At 32.6% G+C, this 24,719-nt stretch overlaps 1 protein-coding gene and 1 non-coding gene across 3 annotated transcripts in view; both read right to left on the reverse strand.

The window, feature by feature from the left end:
- Positions 1–224: 224 nt before the first annotated feature.
- The window catches only part of LOC120772508 (pleckstrin homology domain-containing family G member 4B), a 44,053-nt gene continuing 19,558 nt past the window's right edge, over positions 225–24,719 (reverse strand). For both annotated transcript variants that reach the window (XM_040101153.1, XM_040101152.1), the window contains 4 exons: positions 2,428–2,514; positions 1,120–1,224; positions 917–1,048; positions 225–862 (listed from right to left, as the gene is read on the reverse strand). In XM_040101153.1, coding sequence (XP_039957087.1) covers positions 434–862; positions 917–1,048; positions 1,120–1,224; positions 2,428–2,514 — 753 coding nt within the window. In that variant the 3' untranslated portion in view covers positions 225–433. The remainder of the gene's footprint in view (positions 863–916; positions 1,049–1,119; positions 1,225–2,427; positions 2,515–24,719) is intronic.
- Positions 15,789–15,861, reverse strand: Trnav-uac. The gene has a single exon. It is a non-coding gene; the product is annotated as a tRNA-Val (tRNA).

Raw genomic sequence — 24,719 nt, forward strand, 5'->3', positions numbered from 1 at the left:
CGAAAAAATGTTGCCACAAACTTATTCTGGCCAAGGGGTATTACTTTAAGACGGACGACATACATTTTGAAGAATAAAGAAATTATTATTAATTATTTGAAATTATTAATATAATTGTAGTTCATAATCTGCTAACCAAAACTGTCCTTCTTACTTGATTTTCATGGCATACCTTGCGAAATATGGTCATTACCTCTCAAATATTCTAAATAAATGCAAAATCGTCCGTTTTACAAAACTATATATTATATTTTGTTTAACAAAAGTCTTATGCAATCTAATCTTCGCGGCAATTTTAGTTTCAAAAACATACTTAAACTATAGTTTTTTATAATAAAAACTTATTTTAATAAGATGAAAATCATAAGTTAACCCGCTTATTTGAGTTGTGGACCCGCCCATTAGGATGTCAATCAAGCTATTAGCAAAATTATTACGAATAATTCCATAACAGCCAAATGGCCGCACCAACGCTGAGCACGAAATCCATTGGCAGCACGAATTTCCCCCGCATCGCCGCCTCCACGCGATCGATTTCGATGATTTTCCGCGCACAACGCAGCCACTGTGTCATCGCACACGCTTCCGACGCCGTGAATTCATACTCCTCCTTGGCGCTACCTTTCGCCGATGCAGTGCGTCCGCGCTGCAATACCGTTACACTCTTGCTGCCATTCAACTGCAACTCCAGCGTCGACCATTCGTAGTGGTGGCGATAGGCGAGGCGGCGCTTTCGCACTTCTGTACAGATGAGGCAGCGATCGAATAGGAACACCTTAGCGGCATACTTCTTGCGCGAACGATGATGATAAGCCTCGAACTCGGTGGCGCGTCGAAAGTAGCCCTGAGACGCCAAATTGAGCTGTAAGCATAAACAGTGGTTTAATTAGTACTCAAATTTATAGTTCAAACTCACCTCGGCTATCTCGTCTATCGCTGGCACGTCCTCCGCTTGATTGACTACCTCAAGTAGACGGCGCATGCGTGTCTCCAGTTTGCACACAGATGCCAGCACTGGCTTACAGCTGATGCCGCTTTTGTAGAATTCCTGGTGGGGTGAAGAAATCAGGGAGATTGTTTAAAATTGTTTAAGTGAGGCTTCGTAAGTACCATACTTACAGATATGAATTGCTGCAACAACAATGGATATCTGGTCAGTCTTTGTATGGGCTGTACAAGAAAACTGTCGATGCCCAATTTGTCGCTTATCTCATTCTGCACATTCTGCAAAGATACATAGATTTAAAAGATAATACATCTTTTCGCAAATAAAGATAATTAGTAACAAGTATAAGTATAAGTATAAGTATAAGTATAAGTATAAGTATAAGTATAAGTATAAGTATAAGTATAAGTATAAGTATAAGTATAAGTATAAGTATAAGTATAAGTATAAGTATAAGTATAAGTATAAGTATAAGTATAAGTATAAGTATAAGTATAAGTATATGTATAAGTATAAGTATAAGTATAAGTATAAGTATAAGTATAAGTATAAGTATAAGTATAAGTATAAGTATAAGTATAAGTATAAGTATAAGTATAAGTAGCCTTGTGAGCCTACTACGTTGCTAACATAAAGATACTCCTCAAATAATAGATATCTGCAAAAATTTAAGAGCGACCCTTAATACACGACCTTTCCATACACTTTGTAATACATACGTATAAGTGATCATAACAGTTAGTATGACAGAATAACTGCTGTGAGACATCTCCTGCATCGGTGGCTTAACAAAAATAAATTTTCACGGAGAGTTTTTAGACATCGTCGGAAGTTTTCAATATAAAACCTCCTTGTGAGCCTACCACGTTGCTAATATAAAGACAACTATTTGTGTCTTGTGTAAAAATGTCTGCCACAAAACCAATTTTAAATTTTTTCCTTCGTCTAAGTTCTAAGTTAAGGTTTTTACTAAAACACGTATTACTTTCTCTTTAGAAGACCCTGTGAGGAGTTATCCTGCCAACACAGGCGCATGTTTTTTTCGAAGGATTATCGGGAATGGCGTCGCAATGCCCAAGTTTAAAATTTGTTTTTCCAAACATTTTAGAATTTCTTTGCTAATAAAGCATGTTTGTAACAATAAAAGGTTTTAATAAAAAAATTTAATAAAACATTTTGTTTTTTACATGAGAAAAAAATTTTTTGAGAAAAGTATTTTTTACCCCAGGAAATTCATGTAACCCCTTAATGAAAAGATAGAAAATATCGAACCCAGCGATCGATCCTTCCACCGATTTCTTATGTTTAAGTGTAAAGCGAGGTGTTTAATATACAAAGGGCACAATGTATCTTAGGTCGTGTGACAAACCTCAATTAAATTTTCATCCAACTTTTTTACCTTTTATTATAAAAATATTAAAGACTCCCATTTAAGTCTCGCAATTATGTTTCAACTATATTTTATATAGAGCATAATTTACCTGCAACCACGGGCGTTGCTCCTGTCGCAACTGCATCGATGTCTTTTTGTTCATCATGAATATCACATAGCAATAAAACTCATTTTTCTGCAATATAAAAATATAAAGTGACATTGTAAGTAAGCATGTATGGCTATGCAAATAAATATTTATTTCAAAAAAAAATATGCAGAAACATCCGGTGCGATAATAAGGGGTATTACCCTTGGAGCAAAATGTGTAATTCCCTTCATAGAAATATACTATATGTAAGTATTTTATAATATGATGTAAAGTACGTCATTCACATACACATATGTATATGATTTCTTAATACTGTATTAAATAGTAATTTTCTTGAAATTTTCCAAAATGTTTAGCAGTACAGAAATAATCTCCCTTTCGCGACAATATGTCGAACGAATTCATAAAGAAGTATTAATATTTTTAATAAATTGTTTATAAAAAAAAAGAAGTGCTTAAGGTCACAAAATAGGCTTACAAAGTAACGATTTTCCCCCCTTTAAACATGCCTGACAAACTTATTTATTGAAAAAGAAAGACAGATAATAAATAAGACAATAATTTAATATAAGATTCTGAAGCAAGTTATTCTCAGAACACATGAAAATCTAAGACCAATGAAGGCCCCTCTTCCTAAGTTGCTATTTTATTATATAATTATTGAAGAAAATTGCAGCAATTTAGCCCTTAATAGTCTTCCCACACAATGAAGCTTTAAATTTATTACTTAATTAGTATTTAACTGACAATAATTTGATCACATTTGCTTGAAGGCTTTGGGTTAATTTTGATCGAAAGTAAAATTATTGTGATTTTAATTAAACTAAACTTTTCACAAACGCAAAACCTTTTTCAGGTTTCTGTCACATGATTATTGCTTAAGCTAAATCGAGTGCATTTGAGCTCTAAACAGGAATGATTTAATTCACACTTTAATTGCTTCAATTTACTTGTTTGCGATTATCAATAACTTTAGCGTTCTCAGTTCTTAAACATAATTATTCGGCTTGATTGAGTCAGTATAAACACCAAAATGGTTGACTCAAATTACAACTACTACTATGGTCTGAAAATAGTAAGATCTTTTAATTTAAATTTTTTGCGAAAACTCATTCGTCGAAATATTTTTTTCTAGGTTGGTATGGCTTTCAGTGACCCCAGTGCCAAATGTCACATCAAAATAATCATTAGCGTTTCGTATACGCTTGTCTTTCTGAAGTACATAACAAGCATTCGGCTGCTTTTACGATGAGTGAAATTATTCAAATATCAAATTTCTGGCGCGGAAACATTCGGAATGTTGGAAAAAGCTTTCGGTGACAATTCTTTATCGCGAGCAAGTCTTTTTGATGGTACTAACTATTCAAAATGGTTGAGAGCGCGTGGTGCTTGAGAATTGACAATTAGAAGTCTTACTGATATCATTGGATAATCGGAAGGATCATTGAATGCTATTTTGAAAGATTATTTGGGCGTAAGAAAAGTGAAAGCACGAATGGTTCAAAAGTCACCATTTTTTATTTCGAAAACCAAAATTCTTCTTCTTAATTGGCGTAGACAGCGCTTACGCGATTATAGCCGAGTTAACAACAGCGCGCCAGTCGTTTCTTTTTTTGCTACGTGGCACCATTCGCGAGGACATCAACCAGGAACGGATGTTCTTAGGCTACCCAAAGGATACTTGGTCAAAGACCGGAAGTTGTGAGCTGCTTGAGCCATGTGTAAAAGAATCGCTTCTGGCCATTCCCAAGTGAATGGCGATCAGAGAACTTTCCTCACTTGCTTGAACTTCTACACATGACTCCATCCTCCAAAATCAAGATTATATTCACAGTTTTTTTCGATTATCAAGTTGTGGTGCACTCGGAATTCCTTCCAAACGACCAAACTGTCAACAAGGAATACTATTTGAGTGTTATGCGTCATTTACGCGAAGCTATTCGTTAAACGAAGCCGGATTTATGGAGCGACAACTTTTGGTTTTTGCACAACGACAATGCACCGTAGCATACAGCATTGATTCTTCGTGAGTTTTTCACCAAATTTACAACCAATATTATGCCGCAACCGTCGTTTTCGCTTGGTATAGCTCCGTGTGACTTCTGGCTATTCAGCAAACACGAACGACCGCTCCGGTTAAACCGTTTTGAGTCAATTGAAAACATTAAACGCGAATCGCTACGCGAATTGAATGATATTCCAGAAATTTACTTTAACAGCGCGTTGGCACAAGTGTATTGAAGCCAAGGGCGATTTCCTGAGGGGAACGACATAGATTTTGAAGAATAAATTAAACGTTTTAAAAAAAGCCTTACTATTTTTTGGTCATAGTGATAAATGTCTGAATTAATTATTCTATCTGAACGTGGCCTTAGGCAAATTTTGCTTTCAGAAATTTCCATTTTTGGTGAAGATAAATGGCAAAAAACGTGCAAAGGCGAAAAAGATTGAAAATTGTGAATTTTAACAGAGTCTTTTGGCTGACTTTAGGTAAAAACAATGCAATATTTGATGATAAAACGGATGGGGCTTTGCCCAAAAATTCGCAAACCTCTCAAACTGCCCTCATTTATTACATTTCTTCGGTTTTTTTTCCAAATTGCTTGTATTAAAAATTGTAAACATCTTTATTTATTACATACAATTTCGCACATTGACCTACTATAACTCATTTAAATTTACTTCATTCAAACAAATGTTCACTTGACTACCGAAGCACGTAAACAAGAAAACGTAACATAAACAAGTAAGGAAGGGCTAAGTTCGGGTGTCACCGAACATTTTATACTCTCGCATGATAAAGTGATAATCGAGATTTCATTATACGTCATTTACATATTTTTCAAATACCGTATTTTTGTAAAGTTTTATTCCGCTATCATCATTGGTTCCTAATGTATATACTCGTATTATACAGAGAAGGCATTAGATGGAATTCAAAATAGCGTTATATTGGAAGAAGGCGTGGTTGTGAACCGATTTCACCCATATTTCGTACATGTCATCAGGGTGTTAAGAAAATATTATGTACCGAATTTCATTGAAATCGGTCTAGTAGTTCCTGAGATATGGTTTTTGGTCCATAAGTGGGCGAGGCCACGCCCATTTTCAATTTTTAAAAAAAGCCTGGGTGCAGTTTCCTTCTGCAATTTCTTCCGTAAAATTTAGTGTTTCTGACGTTTTCTGTTAGTCCGTTAACGCACTTTTAGTGATTTTCAACATAACCTTTGTATGGGAGGTGGGCGTGGTTATTATCCGATTTCTTCCAGTTTTGAACTGTATATGGAAATGCCTGAAGAAAACGACTCTGTAGAGTTTGGTTGACATAGCCATAGTAGTTTCCGAGATATGTACAAAAAACTTAGTAGGGGGCGGGGCCACGCCCACTTTTCCAAAAAAATTACGTCCAAATATGCCCCTCCTAAATGCGATCCCTTGTGCCAAATTTCACTTTAATATCTTTATTTATGGCTTAGTTATGACACTTTATAGGTTTTCGGTTTCCGCCATTTTGTGGGCGTGGCAGTGGGCCGATTTTGCCCATCTTCGAACTTAACCTTCTTATGGAGCCAAGAAATACGTGTACCAAGTTTCATCATGATATCTCAATTCTCAAGTTACAGCTTGCACGGACGGACGGACGGACAGACAGACATCCGGATTTCAACTCTACTCGTCACCCTGATCACTTTGGTATATTTAACCCTATATCTGACTCTTTTAGTTTTAGGACTTACAAACAACCGTTATGTGAACAAAACTATAATACTCTCCTTAGCAACATTGTTGCGAGAGTATAAAAATATACGATATACTATTAAAAACACCTGGCAAGGCCAGCGCAATTTGCGAATACTAAATAATATGTAAATATTTACTGGAGCTTCGACTGCGAAAAATATATAAACTTAAAAAGGGAGCGTGACAAATGAGGGATTAAATAGGAATATAGGAAATAATATATAATAGGAAATGTTTGTTGTAAACATTTTTATTTTTGAATTATATGGCAGGTATTATCCAAATTAAAGGATTTTTCGAAGATTTTAAATTAAGGAAAATAATGTTCGAAATTAGAGTGGTTCATTTGAAAAATGAATACATTTATATTGGCCTTTTTAAGCAGTGATTGTGTTTGTGGCCAATGATCGGTCGTCACTTTTATTGTAATTTGTACTATATATCGATTTGTATTATATATACACATATAGTATCTATGCAATATTTACTTGCGATCTTCATTGGATCCTACAGAGTATCCTGTATTAAATGTTTTTAGAGATCGCATCTTGTCGATTATTTTATAATCGAGTAATTTTGTTATCGATACTGCGCGAAGCTAGTTATTTTTCTATCTTGGTCATCATAATGTTGTTTTCTAAACCACTCACACATCTAAGTTGCTTTCAGTTCTGAACTCAGTGTTAGTGATTAGTGAATCGAACAAACTATACCAATTGTTCAAATGAACTGGCAACACTTCGTGTGCAGTTTTGTGATATCCTATACTCTTAGTTGGTAAGACCGCACAACCATATAATAACGGATTTTTTATTTGCTTTCGGAGATATAAATAGTCAAATAACAAGATATTCCATCGCTAGAGAATCTAGTTCTTACTTCTTCTGACTGTTTAACTTTTAAAAGAGCTTCATTTTTCATTTCCTTCGCTTTAGTTTTAGACGAGCTTTATTTTAAAGATCTTTACTTGGTATTGGTGCCATCAAAGCTATAACTCTGAGAATTAAAATTCTAAAGCGACCATTTGAAAGGCGCCAAGTCTACAAGGCGAAATAAATAAAATAAAATAATAATTTTTTCTTTGCCTTAAAAACCATTTTATGTTCCAACATGCTTTTTGTTGACATATCAATTGCCAATTTGCGCATAATAACTTTAAGTAACCATAATTAAAATAACAGAAAAACATTTGGCTTGCACAAATGGATCACCAAAAAAATTTTATATTGTGAAACAAATTTTTAATTAATATTCCCGGCACAGCAATACACACAATTGCCTATATATACATACATACATATTTACATAATTATTTCAAAACATTAGCCTTGCTTTACTTTGCTCCACTTCAGCCCACACCCTCTGCGGAATTGTAAGTAATGCCAAGTGGAATGAACTCGATGAAATAAATCACAGCCCATTTGGAGGCAAAAAAGCTACACGCGATTGGAATGGAAAAGCCGAAACTCGCGAGAATGGCAGCTGTCAATTTGAGATGTTTTCAACACCTGCGATCAGAAAAAAATTCCTTAGCAATTTTTATGCAAATTCAATACGGAACTTGAAGTGTTTTTGATTAATATTGAGCGTGTTTAGACTTGGACAATTTTATTGCTATTTTATTCATTTGTCTTTGTTTCTTCAAATACTGGGAATACTTTAATTATTTTAACATGCGACCACGTCCACCACTCGTCTACTCGATTACTGTCACGCAATTGTCGCACTTCTGATAGGGGGATTTATTGTTGTTATATATAGGGGACTCACACTTGTCACAATGCATCGTAAAATTATAAAATCATAAATTTTTACACTTTTTTTAAAAAAATGTTAGTGGAAAACGTTAGAGTTATTGTGCCGAAATTACTCGAGATACCTTGAACAATACAAAAAATCGGTAGCTTCAAATAAAGCAAAAATATGATTTAAAATTCTTTAAAAAAAATTTCCGATAAAATAAAATATTTTTTTTTTAGCTTAAATCGATTTAAATTAAATTAATATATTGCTACAGATATTGCATAAAGTTGTCGACTTCATCTACCGCATTTAAAAATAGAAGAGAAACTAGCCTGTTGTAAGTTTTAAAGCACGTTTAAGGATTTTTTACTTCTGGAATAGCTTCTTTAAGTTAAGTTGCTTCTTCATAGAAATCAAATTTCGATCATTACCTTTTTGATCTTTTGGTCTTTTTGATAACTGGTACTTGATTTATACTTAGTTTGATTTGCGATTTCATAATAAACAGACTTTCTCCGGACCGATGTTTGCAAGTTTATTACCAAAATCACTCGATGAATCGTCCAATATTTGATTGGCATACTCGCCCAGCAGAAGCGGTAATTACACAAACTATGAATCTGTTTCAAACCAAGTTTACTCTAGGGGATCACTATTGCTGCGGTGGGGAAAAGTATCAAATAATACACGAATACGTCCACCCGCCATCGTGCGCACGAATTGAAGCTGTGGTCATCCGCTCCCAATTTCGGCAAGAAGTGGTTGAAAGTTTGTCTTCTCGGATGGCATTTTTAAAACATGATGGCATGGATGGATTTTTTCTGGGAAAACGGGTGTCTAAAAAACACCCTTTCTGTACCATGTTTGTTAAACAATGCTACAAAAAATAACTGTACATTTTGCTTTCCCTCATTTTGTAATCTAATACAATGAGCATATAAATTCACAAATCAAATGGCAGCATTGCCAGCTAAAACAAAGTAGTTCAAAAGGTCAGACATTCTACTTTGGTAGTTACAGTCAAAGAAACGTACATAACCTAACTATACAACCTATCAACTATCAAAATGACAAATTGTGCCACAAACTACATTCAATTTATAAAAAAGTAAATATCATTAAGGTAAAATTAATATGTCATTTTATTTGAATTTTATTAAGGAAAGCTGCCACATAGATACTTATGTTTGTAAGTTTTTATGTATACCACATATGTATGTATACATATGTTTGCGTAGGTAAACAATATCACGTACGGGAACTGCGGTGCGCATAAATGCATATAAATTGCTTTAACGGCACCGAAACAAAGATAGTGGGAATTTTTCGTGGAAATAATAGGAACTGTTGCGTGATTGTAATCAGAAAAGTGATATAGTTACTATATATGCATATATGTATATTGCAACTTTATTATTATTTTCATGTTTAATGATTTTTGAAATAATTGCAAGGGAGTGGTGAAATTAATTTCTTGCATACTTTTGTGGTGAAATTTAATTTATTCACCTCATTTTATTTTTAAAGATGTCTAAAACAAGAGAATTTTTTTGGCTGAAAATAATTTTTTTAAGTAGGTTGACTATTCATCAAAATTGGTATTAAAGCAAAATTTAAAGTTAAGTACAAACATAGTTAAGGCAGCAGTCTGGTAACTTGAGTTGAAAAAATGGAAAAAATTTTCTTTGCTTAATTTGAAAGTACAACGTCTTGAGAATATACTGTGAAAATTTAATACAGAAATTCGAAATATTTCGCGAGTTATAAAGAGTTTCCAAGAGCGCCTCGGAGTTCTCTCTCTCGGAGTTGTTGAACTTTAAACGATTTTCTCAAAACATTGTTTTTCTGGCCGGCCCGGGTCCTAACTTTTTTTCTATTGAACCGATTTCTTTAAAATTAGGTTATTCTACACACTTATACGAGTAGTTCTCGTCGGTACTAACGAAAATTTTTTTCAACTCTAACTTTTTATTTTACAACCCTTTCTTTGCTAAAATACATGCACTTTTTTTTAAATTCCGCCATTTTGTTATTAACTCTTGAAATTTAACTTCAGTAGTTCCGACCAGAATGACATGTTCATAGATTAAGAATAATCAAGAATATTTGATTTTAGATAACGTCAAGAACCAAAATCACCCGGGCCACCCACGAGCATTTTTTTTGAGGTCCCAACTTCGAGTGGCAATAATAATAGTAACAAAAAATTAAGTTTTTTCAAATAATTTTTTTTTTATATTTTCAATATGTAAATAAAAACACTCTAAATATTTAAGATAATTCATTTTTATTTTTCTATAAAAAACCACCCGCTAAAGAAGTCATGAAAATAGGCATAAGTTACCAGACTACTACCTTAAGTAAGAACGCACATTATTGAGGTTATTTAATACTTTGGTTAAGTATTGAGGTTCATTAAAACTATTTTTCGAAGCTAATTCAACTTTTTTTTATGTTATTTAATATTTTAGCAAAATTTTGACGATTGGGGCTAACTAAAATATAAACCTTCTTGAGATTAAGTAAATATTTTAGCTAAATTTTAAATAAAGCTTGAAGTTAAGTGAAACAAATAAGGACGGGCTAAGTTCGGGTGCAACCGAACATTTTATACTCTTGCAACTTGCAAGAATCAAAGCCAGGTGTAAAACCAATCATATAGAGTATAGCCAGCCGGATGTTCGAAAATCCTGATATTAGTTATATAGGTGCTAGCCTAAGTTTTCGCTCACATTTATCTATTTTAGGCACAAAGATACACTATCTTATTTTCATTGGGATAACTCACATATTGGCCGATATATGCGGTATAAAGTCAACCTGAACTTCGAAAATCTTTATAATAGTATATGGGGGCTAAGGGAAGTATTGGTGCGATTCAACACATTTTTGACACACAAACATACCATTGTCAGAGTAGTACCGTCCCTGAATTTCAATTATACAAGGTGCGTTCTATATGTCGACTGTTGCGTTAGAATCTGATATCTTTATCGATTGTTCAGTGAGAATTTCATGACATTTCAGTAATTGGAAGTGAAGTTATTGCGTTTTACGTGTCAGTATGATTGTGTTATCGGTGCGAAAATGAGCTTCATACAAAGAGCCAACATTAAATTTTGTTTTAAAAATGGTAAAACTTTTACCGAAACGTTTCAATTGATGAAACAAGTTTATAGCGATGATTGCATATCCCGTAGCAGAGTGCACGAGTGGTTTCAACGTTTTCAAAGTGGTCGTGTTGACATAAATGACGATCAAAGATGTGAGCTAATCAAAATCCGTGCTCACTAGAAATTCCATTGAAGCTGTACGTGAATTCATCAAAAATCAGCCGAAATCATCATTGAAATTCATGGAAATGGAATTGAACATCTCCAAAACATCGATTTATCGCATTTTGACCGAGCATTTGGGCTTATGAAAGGTGCGTGCACGGTTTGTTCCGCACAAATTGACTGACAACCAAAAATTCGAAGGACATCATTAAAGAGGTAAAAAAGGACAAAAACTTCGTTTACAATATTGTGACTGGTGATGAAACGTGGTGTTTCCAATATGATCTCGAAACGAAACGCCAGAGTGCTGAATGGAAGGCACCGGACGAGCCAAAACCCAAAAATAGCGCATGGAGAAGTTAAAAGTGAAGACAATGCTGATTTATTTTTATGATTCCAAGGGCATTGTTCACAAAGAATTTGTTCCACCCGGCCAAAACGTTAATGCGGTATTCTACCTTGGAGTTTTAAAAGATGAAAGATTTCATCGATCGACGCTGGTGACCGATTATTTGACCAAAAATCACATTTTAAACATTAACCACTCATCAGACATTGGCCGATATTTTCGAACAAAAGTCAACTATAGGTACAGAGGTCCACATATGGTACCTAGGGGCTTGAACAGTTTTTGTCGGATTTGAACCATTTTTAGCCACAAAGTGGCATATACAAAAAACATTTTTCGTGCAAAATTTTGTCCCTTTATATAAATTGCTTCTTGATTTGTGTACTAGAAACTTAAAGAATCAAATGGAATTTACAGTTGTGCTATATGAGAAGTAGGGGTGTTTGTGTTCCGATTTCGTCCATTTTCACAATGTGACATCAAATTACCAAAAGAATACTACGTTCTAAATTTTGTCAAAATCGGTTTGGGCGGGTCCCGAGATATGGGATTTCACCAAAAAGTGGGCGGTGCCACGCCCATCGTCCAATTTTCACACTGACTCCTATGAACCTCTCTAAAGGCACCGAGGAAGTAAAATTTAATGTCTCTGACGTATTTCGTTATTTATTTATTGCACTTTTATTGGTTTTTAACAGTACCATTTATGGGGAGTGAACGGGTTTATCCTCCGATTTGATCCATTTTCGCACTGTCAGTAGAGGTTCTTATAATAGTTAGTTAGGAGTTTAGGAGATATGTACATAAAACTTATTAGAGATCGTAGCCACGCCGTCTTTTTAAATATTTTTTGCCCACAAGTGCCCCTTACTACTGTTATCCCTTGTATCGAATTGCAGCTTTATATATATCATATACATATCTTTATTTATGTCTTTTTATGCGGCTTCGATCGTTTTTGGCCCGATTACGTCCATCTACGAACTCGATTTTTTTTTGTACTAAGGAACCCGTATACCAAGTTTCATCAAGATATCTCAATTTTTACTCAAGTTACAGGTTGCACGGACGGGCGGACAGATGAACAGTCAACCGGCATCCTGATCATTTATATGTAGTATATATATATATAACCCTATATCTATCTCGCTTAGTTTTAGGTGATACGCGCAACCGTTAGATGAACAAAACTATAATACTCTGTAGCAACTGGTTGCAAGAGTATAAAAATAAATGTTCTTTGGAATGATAATAAACATTCCCATTAAATATGAAGATTCTATGTTTTTTCTTTAAAAAATTTGGGAACCTCGAAATGGAGTCTCCGACGTTTTCTTTCCTGTGTTACAAACTTCGTACAAAAGTATATAAAATATGAGTATAATAACAAACAAAAATGTTAAAGGTTATGTAAATACTTAAGGCAAATTTGAGAGATTTCCAATGCCCAAGTGCAAGTAATTCCACAATTAAATACGCGTTAGACCGCATAATTTCAATAACACACACGCGTAATAGTATTTGTCAGGCATACATCAATTCCCAGTAGCCTAGGCCTAGGAAAGTCCCGCAAATCTCTCTGGCGACCACTGCGTATTTGCCTTCCATATTAGGCGTGAAACACTGGATGTATGACGGTGTGTAGGAATGTGCCTATGGCATATATGTGTGCCAACTCATGCCACTAAGTCCCCTCAATCATTGTGCAAATACTCATAGATCATGCAACATTGCGTTGCAGCTTGGAGTTGCAAAGGCGGGCGAAAGATAATGAATGAGTGCGTTGCTCGTAGAAAATATGTGGAAATAATGGAGTCGCAGTGCTTGTTTCTATGCAAATTACAGTTATGTTGGCCACACACAAACTCGCATGTGAGTTATGTTGATAAAATGTTAGAAAACGACAAACGACCACACGACAATTGAGATAATGGATTTATAAATGTTCCTCCTACCATTTTTGACGCAAATCCAACCAAGCAGTGGATAAAATGAAAGGCAGGGGTAGGTAGTTGTTTTTTAATATCAAAGGGAAGTAGTAAACGGAAATAGACCCATTTGGAAATATTGTAACGGTAATTAGAAAGAAATTTTAATTTAGATTTTGATTAGTTATTAAATTCCAGAGAAAATATGTCATCACATATTTTTTTTAATTCCCAAACAGATTTGCTTAACGCTACGACTATGTTCGTATCTTAATAATTTGGTCAAGTGAAATTGAATCACTTACATATGTAACTGTCCACCTTTTTAAGAAAGTGTAGTATCAACCGGAATAAACAAATTTCAAATATGGAAAACTCCAATAATAAATTTTCAACAAAATTTGGAATACCACCAACATAGAACGAAACTATGAAACTATTAAAGCTTTCATAAAGCATATGCCATGAGATTTTGATCTCCCTATGACAGAGAGCGAGAGAGAGAGAGAGAAAAAGCAACATGCTGAAGATATCGACACCGATTGAGCTTTAATATCTCCAAAGTCTAATACATGTTGTTACCTCTAAATTATGACATGATAATGCAGACAAATTGTTCCAAGCTTTTCAACAAATTGTTGATCTTGGTGATGAGTAATTTTTGCGATTTGAGATTTTATGATCTAACCTCTCCTCTTGAATTTTATAACAAGCTACATATTTGTTTAATATCTTTAGGATAAAAAGTTTCCTGAGCGTCTCTAGGCTATAGAAATGGTATTGTAAACCTAAATGTAAAATAAAGGCAACACGATTCGAATTCTAATATTTAGAAATTTATTGCACGGGATATATTCAATATGTAGGTAGGCAGGTAGGTATGTAGAGTGACCGTCTCACGACACACCTAGGCCTTTAGGAGACCCATTGCCTTATTCTATTGGTTCCTCTCTGAACCATCCCGTACTTTTAATGAAGTTCTTTCGTACAAAAGTTTTATCTGTGCAACCTCCAAAACCCCGTCAAGAAACCCTTGGCCAATAGTTGTGATTCTTTTCTCATAGAAGACCGTGAGGAATCTTTTTTGACGAAACCTTAGAAGACTTTTGTGGTTACAAAGGCACTGGCTATGTGAATATATGTATATATTTAAATATATTCCTTGTTATGAGCGCACTCCCACAAGATCCCTTAACATGAACTAAGTGTCGAATTGATTACATTTCTCCAACTTCTCTGAACAATTTTTTCGCTCAATACTTTCCCCATATTGAATTCAGTTTATCATATGTATTACAAAGTCGCTTTTCTACTTTCACGTTCTCTTTGAGTTTGTACTCTGCCCTTACATCCTCTATGTTTACAGCCTAAGCCTCTGACGTTTAGCTGTCGACGGTACGTTGATAATTACCAGCTGGGTGGTTACTTTTGTTTGCTTCCATTTGAATTGAGAGTTAACTCTGTGTACACACACTCCGTGAATAAATATAGGCGTTTGCTTGTTTGCCGGCTTGTTATGGGCAGTCGTTTATGGTATTTAAATCGAAAAGCAAATATTTGATGCTGCCTGCCAGTCGCAAAATGAATGACTTTATTAAAATTATAAGCAATATTTGCAGGCAATGCAGTAGATAATGGCAAGGGACTTTGAATGCAATGCAACAGATGAACGCAACGAGGCAGACAGTTAAATATGTAGTACATATTCCCCTGAAGTATACTTTATCAACAATAAAGTAAAGGGAGGGATTAATGCATTCCAATATACATAAGTACATAGGTGCATTATAAATTATGTAATACAAAGTTATGGAAAGAAAAGATAATACTATAAGCCTATAAAATAATATTATATATAAAGTAACCGCAAATGATAACCATAACTGCCTGACTTTTACCCACTCTGGAACTGTCCAATCAAAGAGATTTGCAGAGAAAAATTTGGTCCAAAGATTACGTGTACCTAAGGACTATATACTCAATCTATAAATCTTATAAATAATCTTCGGAAAAAACAGCAAATTTGAGCTTTTCTAAAACCAAAAAACAATCTCACAGCAACTTTATGAAATTATTGGAGTTTCCGCTGAATATTAAACCCTAGCACTTAGCCCAGTTGGAGAGTCTAAGCCCATCGATTATAAGAGACAAGCTTATAATTTCTAGAACAATGTAATATAATATTATTTGTTATAAAATATTTCTAGCAGTAAATTAATTGTATTAATTTAATAATTTGTTGATTAATAAATTAAAACTTTTTAAATGAATTTCTAAATTTAATAACGTTTGAAATTTCAGTAAAAAACTTTACTCAACTGGTTCCATCCAGGATCGAACTGGAGACCTTCTGCGTGTAAAGCAGACGTGATAACCGCTACACTATGGAACCATGTGATTTTGAGTTGCCAAAGTGTTGTTTCCATTTAAACACTTTAGATGATAGAACGTGTATGAAAATGAGTGTTTAGTAAATTAATTAGAAATTATTTAGGAAGTATTTCATTCAAACTGAACTCGTTTAATTTCATTTAATTTAATTTTTTTTATTTCATTTTAGTACTATTTTTTATATTTATTTGTTTTTTATTTCCAGTTAAATTTAAATTTATTTCTTTTATTTTCACCTGTTTTAATTTATATGTTATTTATTTGTTATTTTCTATTTTACTTTATGTAATTTAATTTAATTTAATTTGATTTTTTATGTGACTTTTTTTTTTAATTTTTTATTCTAGTTTTTATGTTTTTTGTTTACCAATTGTAATAAGATTTATTTATTATTATTTATTTGGTTTCGTAATTCAAAAAAGACTATACACTATCGGCGGTGTTGACTCTTAACTCCGTTATAAGAGAGTTCGTTCTAAATAGTTTTTTTTTTTGTTTTGCTTCCCTCAATAATATACGATGTCGAGTCGCCCGCATTACCGCCAAAAAGTAGCTTGAAGTACTGAGTCCGGAGAATCCATTAAATCCGAGTCCATTAAATTACACTTTCGTTTTCAGTTTCATTTTCAAAATGGTTAATATGAATATTTGTCAATGAAAAAAAATCCAATATACATTTTTTTCAAAATTATAATAATTTTTCTACTTTTCTTTTTGAATTTCGAACACATGCTTATCATTAGAAAAATATATGTATGTACATTAAAAAGTTTTTTACTTTTAACATAATTTAGATATAAGCTATCTTATCTTTTAAGTAGGATCAAAGTAGAAAAAGTGTGATCAATTTTATTAAAATCGTTCCAGTAGTTTGGGAGTTTACTTCGGACAAAACGTGACACGTAATTTTTTCGTATGTAGATATATTACCTGTGGGTTATCTAGAAAAACAAATTGTGCTAATATAACGAGATAAGCGTTTATGTGCAGCAGCTGTACTGTAATTATCAAAAAATACAGTTATTATCTGTATGTAATTATTCTCAATTAAAGTTGGCGCTCCCCAAATATTAAGCAACCTCCCACACAAATTTCAAGCTGCTAGTTTCGCGTTAGTAAAGACAGCGAGAATATTATAGCATGCATACATATTCAATATACATATATGTACATATATACCTATTTAGATGTTTTATTACATATAACACGTATAAAAATTTTTCTTCATCAACTCAAATTGCAATTTTTTCACTACAAAGTTTCAATTAAGCTTTGTCACAAATGCATATACATATGTAGTTGAAGATACATATACGAAACAATACAAAATTTAGCTATAATTAATTGATGGCACAGATAAAATGCAAAATTATATATTTATGTACTAACACATGCATATATATTTGTATGTCTCGCAATATTATATTACATATTGTATAGCAATAAAAAATTTGCAAGGAGTGATGAAATGCAGACAGAATCGAGACTTTTATACCCCAGCTTTTTTAAGGAAAACATTGTATATACGACTTTTTCACAATCATTTATTTTAAGACTACCGCTTCTAAGTAATTAAGATAACCGGAATCTACTTTTTACTACTACTTAGCTACTAGTAGCATACTTAAACTAATTGCAGATCTCTTATGGGATTGAATAAAGATTATAAAGGATTGCTACCAGCTGGAAATGACATTTCATTTCTTAGTGAAAAAACTTAAAATGAAAGCACGAAAATCTTCGAATTCGTGTTGATTTGATTGGACTGAAATGAAAAACTAAGGCACAGTGAGCATCTGTCCGTCTTCATGTAGAACGAAGCTGGAAGCTCATCAGCCATAACTCCATATTTCAGACAAAGTATGCATATTGGTCAGAAAGCATAATCTTATTTATCGTTTATCTTTTTGATGAAAAGTGCAGATATAAATGCATATCAGTCGCCTCAACAGTAAGTTAAAATCGTCAAACTTGGTTATATCAAGACAATTAAAAGACCATTATTTCAATGAAAAAATTGGTTATAAACCATTATATATTGAAATAAATGCAAGACATTTCCAAATCGTTTCTTTTGTGACCCATTTTGAATGCTTTTCTGAACTCGCCTAGTCAAAAGAACACATTTCACATTTTCAGAACACTTCTGTTTTCATAACTTACTCAAAAATCTAATATATCTAACATTGTTTATTGAAATCATTATAGTTTTACGAAGAATGATATTAGTTTTCAAAGTTACCATGTAATTTAAAAGATAGCGTCTGGATATGGTTTCTGATGAAATAGTTCAGTTAGATGGTTGGTCTGATCTGGCTTTTCAGATAGGTCTAGTCATGAATCATGACAACATGAAATTTCATAAGGTCTACCGATATGTAAAACTAAACTTTAGATGCCTAAATACACCCAAAACACCTATGCCCAAAAACACCTTTGCTTATACGGATATATAAGTATGTACATTGATATGGATAATTCCAAATACATTAATTTCCCAAAAATTATTTTATCGGGAAAAAGGTAATAATATTTATGACATCAAGTTAAGCTAATATATTAATTAAGTAACAAAATTGTATGCACTCATATATGCATATGTGCTTGTACAGGGTAACCATTTAACATTTTATTCAACACTATTTTTTTTATTCACCTCTTAGAAGTTCGACAATGATCTGAAATGCTCTGGTCGGTATGTTTTCTGAATGTAAGTATATCGGAGATAAATTACGATAAATTAACCATGCCTACCTCTTCATATCGTCACGCACTAATGTACTTTTCTGTTCTTAAAAAAGTGATGAGACAAAAATTTAGAAATGTCAGTCTCTAATTATTGGTCTCGATGATGAAAAGTTGAAGCCTGGAATCAGATACGACTTTATGGGCATAAGAAGCAGATACTTAAAAATCTATGAGAATTGCTCTAAAGGTAGCTAGAGTTAAGTTAAAAATCATTTAATATTTATTAAATTTAAGCTTGTTTATGAGATACGATAGTGGGTTTAAGATCATTTCTCTTAAAAGAAGAAGGCATTTTCCATAAATTTAGACCAACAGAGTTGGAAATGCACCGGGCTTTAGTCACCCCGATTTCTTAACAAAAAACGAAGTACTCATTGAACCAACCTGTATATTAATATTTGGCTATATTATAACTATAACCAATAGGTTATCAAGCTGTTATCTCTTTATAAAGCTTCCAAAAATTTAATTGACTGAAGTTCAACTGCGCCACCCTATACAAAGTACATTGATGTGTGCGTACTTATTTATACTCCCATACATATATTGATATGTATGTGTCTAATATAATCAATCTGTCTCTATGGATTCGTTAAGTCATCCCTCTTAACAAAATATTCCCACTTTAAATTGCTGATATTTACTCAGTTTCTTGCTTATATTAGTTTATTACTTAAAAGTCTGTTTTATGGTTTGTTTTTGTTTTTGCTATTCCACAACGCGACAGCTTTGCATGCCAAGCGCTGAGCGGCCAGCCAACCGTCCAGCTATACAATTACGGTGACGTCATCTCTTCCAAAGCATTTTTTGAGTACAACAACTTCAACACTACAACAAAAAGCCTGTCTGTTTATTATTATCTTTTTGTTTTATTGCATGCCACTTCATTTTGCGTTGTTTTGTTTTTGTGTTTGTTGCTGTGTTTTGTCGTTAAGCAAGCGTAGCGTGTCGGTTATTTTTGAACGTCTATTGACATTCCTCAAGTACAAACGCAAATATGCAGGTAAGCGCATTTTAAAGCGGCTATTGATAATAAACATACACACATTTACACACATGTATACGTACATATGTATACGAGTTCAAAGCATGTTTGTAGGTGTGTTGTACACATTTTTCGTTGACTTTATTTATATTTTCGATTGAAAGTGACTTTAATAGCAATCGCGAATATTTCTGCTAACGCCACTGAGACCTCGTAAAGCTTGCAAAAATGCCTGCAAGCTGCATATTTAATGAGTATTTGGGTGTTCATACAATTTATTAGTAACGTTACAATTCCAAAACACGAATATGCACACCCTGTTATTAAAACGTGATTATGTCTAGAGGGCGAATGAAAAAATATTTTGCTTGACCGATTTGTGTCTTAAACGAGAAAAATGTTAACATAACACCCCTCACAATATATAAAAGCACTTGATTTTGATCGGTCAGCATGAATGAGAGCTATACATAAGCTATAGAAATCCGATGTGAAACAATTTTTCGAAAATTGTAGCGTTAACTTGGACAATGATCCATGCCAAATATCGTGAAAATATCTCGTCAAATAACTCCCATACAAGCACTTGATTCTGATCGTTCAGGGTGTAAAAAAGTTAAATATAAAAATTTATCTCTAAAGTATATTTGCCGGAAACCGTATTTTATTTTAATTATATGAAAAATTGGCCTTAAAAAAAATCAAAAAATCAAAAGCGAAACAATCACTGGTGAAACACAACTTAGAGACCTTATAACTTCACTAAGTTAAGCAGAATATAATAAAAACAAACAAGTTAGTGTTTTCGAAATTAAACTGTTCTAAAAAGTAAAGTCAAATAATGCAATTTGATGCTCTCCAAATAACAATATCTTATAAATGTGGTAACGACAGCAGTTTTAAGAGCAATGGTTCAAAATATCTGCAGTAATACTTTTTAAATCTAATTCCCGATGAAAATTTAAACCATATAGGTTAGGCTCAAGACCCCAGTTGCCTCAAAACTTGCAAAAGCAAGACAACAAATTATTAACTGGACTCATTTAGATCAAGCCAAAAACAATATATTACAGAAGTTTTACCAAAAATCTTCAATTAAAGCTCGAAGACTAAGCCAAACTTAGGCAGAGGTATCGTAAAGCCGCGGAAAGTTGGACAAACAAATAACATAGTTGAATCGATCAGTAGATAAAAGAAAAGTTTCCCTTAATTACACAATTTACGCGAGTAGTGGGCTGCATGAGCTATTAATAGTAATACATATCCATCTATCTTTGATCGGAAGAATTTTCGACCCAAATTTAGTTTATCCATCTCCAGTCATTCGCTATGGTGACAACACTCATAAATAGTTAGCAGAATTCATTTTAAACAGTCTTTACTTTAATGTAACAGAGACCATATTTCCAAAACAAAGTCGATGGTATGGTTCCATGTAAATTGAGACTTTTATACCCTGAACAGGGTATATTAAGTTTGTCACGAAGTTTGTAAACCCAGAAGGAAGCGTCGGAGACAAATAAAGTATGTATATATACAAATGATCAGTACGTTGAGCAGAGTCGATTTAGCCATGTCCGTCTGTCTGTCTGCCCGTCCGTCTGTCTGTATATAGACGAACTAGTCCCGCAGTTTTTAAGTTATCGTTTTGAAATTTTGTAAACGTCATTTTCTCTTCAAGAAGCAAACAAGCTAAACGATCGAAATCAAGTTATTGTATGGAAAACTTTCACATTTCGCAATGTATCTTCACGAAATTTGGTATAGATTATTTTCTTATGCAACAATGTAATCTCTGAAGAAATTGTTCTGATCGGTTAACTTTAGCATATAGCTGTCATACAAACTGAACAATCGGAATCTAGCGCTGATATGGAAAACTTTTGCATTTTACGTGGTATCTTTACGAAATTTGGTATGGATTGCTGCTTAAGGTAACAATATAATCTCCAAAAAAAATTTTCAGAACGAATTACTATAGCATATAGCCTCCATACAAACTGAACACATAGTTACTAAGAGAAATGCACCTGTGAAGGGTATTTAGCTTCGGTGCAACCGAAGTTAACGTTTTTTCTTATTTTTATTCATTCCAGAAATATCAAAAAATAGATAAAAAAACGAATTTAATAAAGTGAAGTAGGTTCCAATTTTCTTTGACCCCTATCAAGTTCTATTTCTTTGCCATGTAGTTTGTAAAACCCAAAAGGAAACGTCAAAGACTCTATATAGTACATATGTATATATGTACATATACAATATAACTGATCAGTATGATGAGTTAAGCTGAAGTAGCCATGTTTGCACATTTGTCGGGACCGTCGTTATCCAATCACTTTAGCATATAGCTGTCATACAAACTGAACAATCCTTACAAACTGATCGATCAAAATCAAGTTCTTGTAAGGAATCTTTTATATTTTTGAATGATATTACCGCTACGGTGCAATCAATGTTAATGGTTTTTATTTTTTTTATTTTTCAACTCAGAGTTATTTTATTCAGATCGCTTATGATTTTAGCTGCACACTTCACCGGTCTCTTGCAAATACCATAAAAAATACTTTTCGTTGCCAAATATTTATTTTATTTAAGAATACGGATTAATTGTTTTCCTTAACGCCAATTAGCCAAGTGATCTGCCAAAAAAGGCCGTTCATTAGTAACACTAGTCGCTATAAATGGATTTTCAGCGCCTAATATGAGATTACAAGCTTTATTTTATGAATTATTGCATCGAGCTTTTTAAGATCATCAAATCTATTCATTTAAGTCAGAGCAAATATTTAATAAGATAAATTTAAGCAAAATAAGCTTTAAAGTAAAAAACAAAAAAAACAAATTTTGAAATCCGAAATTTTTTTAATACATGTTTTTCGAAAATTAAATTTATATAATTAAATTTTGAAATTTAAAAACTTTTGAAAAAGTTGACAATTTTTGAAAAAATTTAAAAACAATAATTTTCTAAAATTTAAAAAGGTTGAAAACTTTTGAAAAAAATTTAAAAACGATATTTTTCTAAAACATCAAAAATATTTGCAAAATGTTTATGCTTTAATGACGTTAAATAAATGCGAATATTTTCCTTATACATTACAAAACATTTGTAAAATTTTAAAATTTGTATCATAATTCTTCAATAAAAAAACAAAATCGAAATAATTTTGCAAAATTAAAAAAATAAATATTAAAATATTTTTCGAATAATTCAGAATACACATTTCCAAATTTTTGTGCACTAAATAAATTTAAATATTTTCTTCATACCTTGAAGAATATTTTTTATAAACATTTTTCAATAAAACAAAAAACTAAAATAATTTTCAAAAATAAAAAATACATTAGTATGTTAATTTTTTTGTTAATATAACGAAAATATTTCTCAAAGTTTTTGAATTATATTAAATCACATACAATATTTTATAAATACATTGAAAAATAGTTGAACAATAATAATATTTCTATCAAACTTCTCACTAAAACTTAGTATTGTTTCACGATTTTAAAAATTATTCGGTGAAACTTAACATCAAATTCACAAAACCATAATTTGAATACATTATATGTATAATACATAAATTTATTCATGCATATTTTCTTTATATTATATACATATGTATGTATAATATAAAGATACGTTTTATTTGCTATGGCTAGTCAATTATCAGCGCTGACTTGTTTGCTGATTTATTATTTTATTTGACTTTGTAATTTCCAGCAATGTTTGTGTATGCATTATGTATTTTCGATTATTTTCTAGAGCGTATGCTGATTTGTGGCTAAATATAAATATGAGCAAAAGAGGAAACTCTGGTGACAATTATAAGCAAGCGTTATACAAGTATAAGCTATTAATTACATAAATCAAGTGGTTTGAAAACATGTTTATACATTGGTATTTCAGAAATTAGAACATATTTTATGTTTTTAGCTACAAATAGTAACATGCTCGATTCGGCACTTCGTTACTCACTACAAAAGAGTCTTCTTGAAATAAATTTACATGTAAAAGTAACAACAGAAGAGAGTTTATGTTTAACACACTAAAGTGGTATAATTGCACTTGGACATCTCTATGTAATTATACCAGTTTATTTTTACCAGTTCTTGGTTCGATAGAACACTTACAAGCTTTGGCTAATCGCAATCGCTTTCTAAAAAAAACTATCTATTTATTTTCCCAACAATATCAGACCAAATCGCATTTAATGACGGTTTTCTATTATATTTGTCACTTGTCAAAAACTCAGATAATAATGATCAATAAAGAAAATTGAAAATATAACTCATTAAACGTCATATTATATCTATTCCCTTTCCACATATTTAATTATACCAGTTTCTACAATTTATGACAACAATGACAGCTAGTATAATAATTACATTTCAATATTTGGCTAAATACACTTTAAATATTCACAATCCTTTTTATTCAAGAAATATTTATAACAATTTTGAATAGCAATTTTTTTTATTTCTCTTCAATTATTTTGTATTTTCTTTGTACAATTCTGGTTTGAAATTCCACACCGCTATTTGCTTTAACACGCTTCACAATATCCAATTTCGCTGAGTCTCTCAATAGTTCAGTGGCACTTGAACCCACGCAAAAATTGCCTTTCAACAAATCAACGGCGTAACTTAATGGATATTTAAACGTGTCGAAATAAATTAAATGCCAAACATGTTGACTTAGCAAAGTAAATAGAAATCAATGACTTTGCATAATTTTTTTAGTGCCATCTTAAATTACCAATACACAAGGGCAGCTTGATAAATGGACGGAGGCTTATTTTTATTTACTGACAGAAAATTTTGAAGTATGGTAGTACTGAGTCCATTTCAGGCTGTCATAAGTAGGTATCTTCTTTCTAAAAACATTGTAACTAATTATAGCTGTCCAAATCAGAAAAACCAGATTACTATGATTTGCCCACTTTGGTATAGCTTCCGACAATACTGATAGCGCTGAGTATGGATGTAAACTCATACTCGAGAACTTGGACACCTTTTTTTACGATGAATTCGAAGTTGAAGATGGTAATATCTGTCAAAAAGTTTCTTCTTATTTCTGTGGTCTGTGCGGTGGTCTTACTATTTGCGCGGGATTTCTGAGCTAATTA

The sequence above is a fragment of the Bactrocera tryoni genome, chromosome 3 (genome assembly GCF_016617805.1).
Source record: "Bactrocera tryoni isolate S06 chromosome 3, CSIRO_BtryS06_freeze2, whole genome shotgun sequence".
NCBI classification, from domain to species: Eukaryota; Metazoa; Arthropoda; class Insecta; order Diptera; family Tephritidae; genus Bactrocera; species Bactrocera tryoni.